Source organism: Phalacrocorax aristotelis, chromosome 3 (assembly GCF_949628215.1).
Source record: "Phalacrocorax aristotelis chromosome 3, bGulAri2.1, whole genome shotgun sequence".
Classification (NCBI taxonomy): Eukaryota; Metazoa; Chordata; class Aves; order Suliformes; family Phalacrocoracidae; genus Phalacrocorax; species Phalacrocorax aristotelis.
This window is the reverse complement of record NC_134278.1, coordinates 130,509,936-130,518,855: the sequence shown is the minus strand read 5'-3', so window position 1 is coordinate 130,518,855 and position 8,920 is coordinate 130,509,936. Positions and strand designations below refer to the sequence as shown.

Here is an 8,920-nt window from a genome sequence, read left to right as displayed (position 1 = left end):
CTTTTTATTCACACATCATATGCACATGTCTGTGAATTGAACCTTCAGGTTGTGCCTCTGCACATCTGCTCACAAAAAACACGTTAGCACATAGGGGCTGACAAAAACTGCCAGATGAGTGCCGTTATCTGGTGAGCTGAAATGGAGTCCGCATGGGCACGCAGCCCTGACTCCGAGACCCTGCGGAGAGCAGTGAGATGCACAGAGGTGGTGGCTGTACTCAGGAGATCTCGGGGCGCGGAGACCAGCCGCTGAAGGGGAAACCAATGGCGCTGGCGGTCACTTCCCAGGAGAGAAGGTCAGACTGAGAGAGCCGCTCACCCCTGCGCCACGTCGGATGTTAGGCAGAAACTGTTCCTGCTGGGTGTCAACCAGATTATGTTTCACCACTGGCAGGCTTCCGCTACTGCTTCTTGCACAAGACTCGTCTTTTTCAGTTTGCCAGCACACCCTGGACCGCCAGCAGCCCTCCTGCTCGGCTGCCTCTGCCTCCCCTCTCCTGCTTTCAAGCAGCTGTGCGCTCGCCTGGCGCCTTCCAGGTATGCTCCTTCACCGGGGACGCCAGGGCCTGAGCTTCCGCAGCACCAGTTTTGCTTTAGGACACTTGTAATGGTTTGTTTTGGTTTTTAAGCAAAATATAGATTGGCTTTTCAAGGAAATGTTTGGTGCAGTATTAATTTTTTTCAGCACTTGTTTACGCAAGTAATTATAAGATAAGATGATCATGTTTCATTTGCATTTGCCAGTGCCACTGTCTTCTGTTTTCTTTAGCATTATCAGAAAAACAATACAAACAAAACATTCACACTAAGCGGTCTTACTCTACACTAAATTCCAGGAGGAGGAGTGCTACAATAGGCAACTTCAATCAGGGTATGTTTTATAAGGAACAGATAAAGGACAATCTTTGGCTGATACCAAGATGTGGTGCCAACACAAAGTTGCTAGGGAAATTCATTCAAGTCACAGATTTTGTTAAGAGGAATGACAACAGAAAACGGCCTAACAACAGCTAAGCGAGGCCAAGAATAATGAGAAATATAATATTGGGTTAATTTGTTCTACAGCAAATTAGCAAGGTTCCCCTCCCCTGCCAAAATCATCAGCACTGACTCCATAAGCACTGCGGAGGTTTTGTTATTTTTATTAATGATTCCCAGGCTGCTTTTTCATGTCCTCGCCCCCATCGCTGCCCTCCTAATGAAACTGGTGCAGAGTGACAGGACACAGCAGCGCACAAAATCTTCTGTTAATCCCATTTAATACCCGACAGTTTAAGTCCATTTCAACACTGTCAGATGGCTAACTTAATAGTATTTGTTTATGCAATGGGCAAAGCGATGGGACAGGGTTCTTTACGGTGCCTCTTGCAATTGTCACGAAATCGCACAGACCAATTTGACCCTCGCTGCTTCTGGCACCGTCCCCTCCTCCGCTGCTGCACCTCCGCCCTCCTGCCAGCGGTCCGCTTTCTCCTTCCCAAGGCGAAGAGGCCTCTTCCAGCGTCTCGCCCTCCAGCCTGGCTTCCTCACTGTGGAGGCAGGCCTACGGGAACTATGAGCTGTGGCATTAGCTGTGGGAGAGCAGCCGTGCTCTCCATCGCTTTTGTCATCTGTCTTCTGCCTAAACCATCCCACTGAAGTAGGGAACCAGCCCATACTGGCAGGCGACTATTTTTTAACACGGTTTTCTGTCATTCAAAGGTAAGTTTTCACACAGAGCAGTGCGTGAGGGCAAGGAGAGCACGCAGTGCTAAGACAGCAGCCTGGTCTCCAGCTTTTGCCTTCTGCCTGCCTTAAGGCTGCCACCTTTGTCCCTAAGTTGTTCCCCGACACGTTTGGGGGCGAAGCGCGGCGGCGGGCCCTGAGGGCACGCCGTGAGGCGGCGGGGGGGGGGGGGGTGTCCCCCGAAGGACAGCCGGGCCAGGCCAGGCCACCCTCCCCTCAACCCGCCATGCTGCCCTCGCCCCGCGCCTGCGCACCCCTAAGATGGCGGCCGCACCGCCTGCGCACGCGCCGCCCGCACCCATGGTGCCCCGCGCCGCTCCCTGCCCCGGAAGCGCTGCCCGCCGCCTCGCCAGGTGCCGCCGCCGCCGCCGCCGCCGCCGCCGCGCCCCGGACTGCCATGGGGGTCCCGGCCTTCTTCCGCTGGCTTAGCCGCAAGTACCCCTCCATCATCGTCAACTGCGTGGAGGAGAAGGTGAGGCGGGCCGCGCCCCGGCGCCGGCCCTCTGACGACCACCCGGGCGTTGCACCAGGCCGGAGCGGTTCGGGAGGTGTTGCTGGCTGGGACCGAGCGCCTGGCTGGGCCCCGCTGCCGCCAGCCCCCTCCCTGCGCCCTCGGGCGCGCCGGGAGCCTTTTCAGAGGGGTTGGGGGGTTGTTGTGTTTTGTTTTGGGGTTTGGGGGGGGGGGGCGTGTTTTGGTTTCGGTTTTTTCAGTTGCTAGTTTGGGCTTTTTTCTGACAGGGTGCTTTTAATTTCGGTGGAAGCAGTCGGTGTGGAGGAGAAGTTAACACTCCTGCACGCAGCAAGCTGGGAGGAATAGGGTTTTGGAGCAGGGAAGGGGGCTTGTGCCACAATTGCTCCCTAGGCCCCGAGGGAATGGCAGGGAGATGTGCCAGGGGAGGGTTAGGCTGGGCATTAGGAGAAGGCTCTTCCCCCCGAGGGTGGTGGGGCCCTGGAACAGGCTCCCCAGGGAGGCATCACGGCACCAGCCTGGCGATATTCCAGAAGCACTTGGACAAGGCCCTCAGAGACACGGTGTGAATTTGGGGTGTCCTGTGCAGGGGCAGGAGCTGGGCTCGATGGTCCTTGTGGGTCCCTTGCAGCTCAGGGCATGCTGTGATTCTATTTCTCCCACAATTCTCTAGCCTTCAGCCACTTCAGTGAAGTGCGAGCCCCTCCCGGCATGCCGGCCTCCGCCTTTGCGTTGCTTCAGGCAAAAAGAGTGGGTTTTAGGAACGTGTTTGGCAAAACTGGCATTGAATGGGGAGTAGTGGGGATGCTTTTTGCCGTTTCTTGTTTTGTTTCTGTGCATGTTCTTCATAGTTCCTCCTTTTCAAGAACTCTTTTGTAAAATACAAGCTGAAGCAAGCTTTAGGACTTGTTGAAAGTAAAAGTGCAACTGCAAGTCTTGAAAAGAGTAAGGAAATCCAAGTGTAAATGGTTAAAAATACTTGTGGGTCTGGAAACTCTCCTGTCTCGCTGAAACCACCCTGTCTGCAAGCGGATCGGTTCTGTGACCCTGCTTGTGATACAGGCCGAGGAAAGACTGTGCCAATGCAAGAGTTGAGGGCAGGAGTGAGGTGTCTGAGGAGGAGCTGGGTTGGCCTTTGTAGCTGCATGGTTTTCTGTGAGATTTAAGTGCTATCTTGGTGTACGTATGGCGCTCATTCTCCTAGCATTTGACTACTTCTCAGTTGTATAATTTTCAGGTCTTACTAATTGTTTTTGTCAGTTTCTTCTTTCACGTATTAGTCTTTCCACAGCTTCATACTTTACTCTGATTATTTTTTGTGTGTGTGGCCACCAACACAGGATAGCATGCTTGCATCCAAGACTTAAAAGAAGTCTGTAGCTGTGCTCTTTAACCCTGAGCAGCTTCAGCTTTTCTTGGCTTGTTGCTGGTATTTCCTAGTATAGGAGAAATATCTCCTGCCTGAACAGGGAGCTGATTTTTCCAAAGATATCCTCTAAAATCTGGCTTTTTGTAGGAACAGAGGATGTTTTTTGGTGAAGACTTAGTCGCAAGCTAGCTGCTGGACTCCACAGGTGGTCTTCACTAACCCATAACTCACAATAGATAGGGTTTGTTGATAGCTTTAAGCTGGCTGGTCAGATGGTTTATATTTATCGTCTTCCTTGCACCAGCACTGAGGTCTGTGTGGTTATCTGGGGAGCCCTTTCTAGGAAGTCACGCAGGTGAAATAATGTTTGTTTTTGTTTTTGCTAGGCAGTTACCAGATAGGCTGGTTCCTTCATGCACATCTCTGCAGCCACGTGAATGCTTGTGCTGTCCTAAGGGACGCGGTAGGAGGTGGAAGGCGACAGGGAGGACGGGGTGCCTCCCTTCAGCGGCAGCACAGACTTGCATTGGATTTGGACAGCTGCACTGCGGTAGCTTTACAGGGCAGTGAACACCGCAAGTTATTCTCCTCAGGGCTAACTTTGCCAAAGCTTTTCTGAGAAGATGAACTCTTGAGTTCCTGCTTCCCAAAATGCTTTTCCTGAACACTTTTCCAAATAATTTGTGTCATCTTTTCTCAGGTTGTACTAGCTGTGTTCTGCTTTTCTTTGTAATACTGTTTTTGAAAGTTCATTTTCCTGCTGCTGAGCATGCGCTGTGGCTTCTGCCTTTTTGCTATCCCCCATCCTTCCCTGGGAGAGACGTGCCTCATGTTTGGGAAACACCGTACTGTGAAGGAGATGGGATTGTGTGGGCAAGGTAGAGAAGATAAGGGAAAAGAGGAATAATTATGTATTGACACTGGGATTTTTTGGCTGTTATTTTGCATGTTATTACCTGCCTGCCTTCAGCAAGAAGTCAATGTATGCAAATGGTAGGCAGGTGAGTTTTAGTATTCAGTTCTTGTTACAGTCAGGGTGTTTGCGTTTCAGATTCAGGTCATGAAACTGAATCGTAGATTTGGCTTAATCTAATGTCACACAGTTAAAACTGAGTTACTCTTGTTTTTATTACAATTGTGGTTTTGGTTAGCCTCTCTCAGCATGATGTGTGAAGTTTATTTTACCTGTGGCTGCAGGAAGAGAATTTTTTACTTCAGTGGATAGATAAGATGTGAGGATTTGTCTGCCTGGGGGAACTATTACAGAAAAAGGCGGTTCGTGGGTTTACAAGTATAGCTTATTAGCCACTCATATGGATGCTTGCTTTGGAATAAGCTGTTGGCAGCTAGCAGTGATTGTTCTGGTAGCTTTACTGAACTCCTGGTTTTTGTGCCCCTGATGCAATCTCTTCTGAGGATCTGGGTAACCCTCAGTTTAAAGGGCTTTCGGGGACACTGTGTCAGAGTCACGTCTGCCAGGGAAAAGTGGGTGGCAAGGGTGTTGAGGAGAATTAGAGGATGACGGGTCTCTACCAGCTACACGTATCGAGCATGTGACTTTCGACATGGAGTCTGCCTTCTTCCAGCTGGGGCTGTGGATCTTCACAGAACTAGCGTTTGAAGGTGTGTGCACATACCCTACCTGTTGTCTTCAAATCATGCCAGCTGATTTTCCTTATCCCCTTCTCGCCAAAGTGGGGAACTCACAAAGGTGAATTATTTGGTCTTTTGCTTATACTCAGCATCACAATTGGCTGGCTGTACAGTCCAAGCCCTTCATTCTCCAAACCCCCCCTTTCCTTCACCACGTCCATTCCAGTAGTAAAGTTAGACTGTGGAGGCAGCAGCTCTGTCGCTTTTATGACCCCACTGGCAGGATAGCCTCAGCGCTCAGTAACAGCAGGGGCCCGGAGGTGAAGTTTAGTTGTGATGTTTTGAAGCAGTGTTCTGATCAAAAGGGTGCAAATACAGTTTTGGCAATATCAAGTAGATCCTCTTACAGTTTTGTCTTTACTGTAAATGGCTGGTTTATATTTTTGTCTTACAGGCTTATCCAGCTGTTTCTGGATAATGCTTTAAGACCTGTCTATTTAAAAGCACTCACAATTTGAGCAGCAGATCTATCTACAGTCTGTAACAATTAACTATGGTTTTCTCCAAGAGCGGAAGACTTACTTTTTCATTACATCTGTAAACATTTAGATTAATCTTTATTTAATCAAAACTGCTCCAGTGTTAAGGTAAAATAAAGGCAGACATAGTCTTGGTTTTACTGAGTTTGTGATTGTATGTCCTGTGGGGTTTTTACTAATTGAGCTTGTAATAGCAAATATTCTTTACTAAAATAAAAAGAAAAAAATATGACATATAAAATAACTGAAGTGTCAGATCCTGATGTCCTCATCCATGTTGCTCTGCTCCAGCTTAAGAGCAGGTTGCAGCTACGGTAAGGACAGCACATGGATAAATCATATTCATTACCATTTTATATTCAAATCTAGTCATAAATGTGAGAGAGGACTGGGACAGTAGTGAGAAGCTGTAGTTTGTCTTACTCTAGATGAATTTAAACTTCTCTCATGATGTAATCAGCTTTATGTGTATTTTAGGATTGCTTATAAATCTCTCTAATCAGAAATTCTGTATCTCCTGGTAGCTTGTCTCTTTGAAATATTAAAAAGTTGATCCTTGTTCTCTTACCTTACTAGATGATTTCTTTTCCTTAAATCTGATTAATCTTCTTCTTAAGCTGAGCAGGAAGAATAAGAGGAAGATCTTGAAGATAATATAAAATCCAGGAGAGAATATTCTTAATCAAATTCATACGAATTAATAAAGCTGCAACTAAAGTATCGTATTTGAAGATCTATTTTCAATGGTTTCAAAAGAGGCTGTAGATTGAAAGCGAACAGTTTAGTTATATCACAAGAGATATCACTCCCAGATACTTAAACCTTTTACAAGGCTGTTACATTAAAAATCTGATAGGTTTATGAGGATGTAATGGTAAAGTTGCTGGCATAGCAGTATGCAGATGAAAACTGAATGGCTTTCGAAGCCATCTGAAAGAGATCATACTCATTTTGCCTTACCTTCACAACGGAAAATAAGATCTGTGATGGGCAGTTTTATTTTCCATATCACATAGTTATAAGCCTTTGATATCTTCTGAGTCACAGTTAGCTCTGGCAAGAGGCTTGACGAAAGATCAAGTAGAACACAAGGCAAGCTTCTTGTCCCATTATCTGATGTAAACCAGCATGCATGCTCTTCTTTTAAAACTGTAAGTCTTGGTTGCCCAGAGTAACTTTATTAGAACTGCAAGCCACAGTACAGTGTTTGCACCTGACAATTAGTTTCTGCTAAAACCATGTGGTTTTGTCTGTCTGCGTGTTCTAGAAAGTTCAGTAAAGAAAGCCAACACTGGTCAAGGTTTTGTCTGTCAGGATTTGACTAGTTTGGATGAGTAGTGTAACAAAGATGTGAATTAGCAGAAATTTCACCTGTTTTAAAATGAAACAGAGGGACTTAGTGTTCAGTTGTTTAAAAATGACTTCAAAAAATTGCCCTGCAAGAATTCTGTATGCCTATGGCTATAAAAAATGTGAATACTGAATTAAGACTTACTTTAAAGCTTTAGAGGTTTTAAATTTTGCCTTTTAAAACTGGGACAAGTTCAGCTAGTTCTGCTGCTACTCTAAGCAGGGAAATTGTATTGAAGTCCTTTTAAATCCAATTGATTGGACTCTGTATAAGAGATGTGGGAAACTCATTTAAAAAAAAGGTAGCAAGCAGCAAGTCTGCAAATACAAGTTCAGAGGAAGTGCTCGATGCTTGTTCATCAGCTGCTGAGAAGTTTCACATGAATCAGAGGACCAGCAGTATCGCGTCCTTCCCTCCTGTCTCACGTAATCATGTGATCACAACCTTTACATAATAACATGACATTCACTTTTTTCTTTATGCCAAGTTATTCAAGAGTACTTTTCATTCCAGCTCTGCGATCTGTTAAGACCCTTTCCAGTCATAATGTCTCTGAAAATGCATTTGACTTTTTGTGATCAGCTCATGTCTCATCCATCACTGATGCTGTTGGTGTTTAATGCAGAGGTTTTTATGTTAAAAAAAAAAAAAAAAGACTGTATGGTGAGAAAACAAAATTGAACATGCTGGCTACTCTGCTGTGTAGAGGAGCCAGTCTTTGAAACACTCAGCAGTGTTTCAAAACTGCTTGCTTTGACAGCTTGAGAGAAGGGGATGGGGCTTTTTTGTTACACAGGTATTCCAGAGCCAAAGCCAATCTCTGCCCTGGGCTGATTAGAGAGGCTGTCCTCTTCCACCAAACAGTGACTTGCAATTGACATGACAGCATACACAAAATAATGTGGGATTATTTATTACTTCCAGTTCAGCTGAGATTTGTTTTCTTTGTATTTCTGGGTTTACCTTGTATAGCTTGTTGTAAGTGTTCAGGAATGTCAAAGACGGACGGGAACATAGGTGGCTATAGGTGGTTAAAGTTGATTATAATTTAGTGTCAAGTTTACCATCTGCAGTGGGGCCTGGGTTTCATGTTCATTAGGCAGAAGCCTAGTGGTACAAGTGAAGCATTAGAGTAAAAAGTTTACTTATTTGCGGAAGTGGAAGGTAAGGACTGGGTTTTATTTAGCATTTCAAATATACCCACGGACAGACTCAGAGGCAGGAGTTGAAGGGTCCAGAGGTTTGAGCATCTCGGTGCATTTGATAGTCAGCAGGAAAAGTAATACAGATATACCCAAACTGGAGGTTTCGCTGGTGGGATCTGAAAGGATCTCCTTTCCTTGTGTAGAGCGATCTTGGGGAAAGGCCTCTTTCTAGTTAAATCTCATTGTCCTTTGCTCACCAGGATGTGCTGATATACTTTGGGAAGCTTGTCATGTCATCAGCCGTAGGTGGATCACTTTTACTGCCCTGCCTCCCTGAGCTGTGTGACTCAAAATCGGATTGCAGTGAGAAAGGGCAGAGGTGCAAGTTTGTTTGGATGTGTCAATCTGACCAACGAAGTGTTTAAAGCAGAAAGATTTTTATGCTTCTTGGTTCTCATGTTAAAGTTATAGCATCATATTATAAACTTTACTAAGTCCCTTTGCTGGATTTTGAGGGAGTCAGTATGGTCCTGGCAGTAGAAGGAGTTGCCTTCTTGAACAATATGGGGTATGGAGACTTATTCTTTACAATACAAGCTGGTCAACAGAAATGAACCAATTCTGCTGTAACTCATTATAATATCTTCTGGTTGTGCTATTTTATAAACATCTTTTTTAAAAGCTGCTATTTTAGTAGTGTAAGCATGCATCTTCGGGTAATTATGTG

General features: G+C 45.8%; 1 protein-coding gene across 1 annotated transcript in view; it reads left to right on the top strand.

Moving 5' to 3' along the window:
- The first annotated feature begins 2,042 nt into the window (after positions 1-2,042).
- Positions 2,043-8,920, top strand: part of XRN2 (5'-3' exoribonuclease 2) — a 52,392-nt gene continuing 45,514 nt past the window's right edge. Inside the window, exon 1 of the mRNA XM_075089684.1 lies at positions 2,043-2,199. Coding sequence (XP_074945785.1) covers positions 2,125-2,199 — 75 coding nt within the window. The 5' untranslated portion in view covers positions 2,043-2,124. The remainder of the gene's footprint in view (positions 2,200-8,920) is intronic.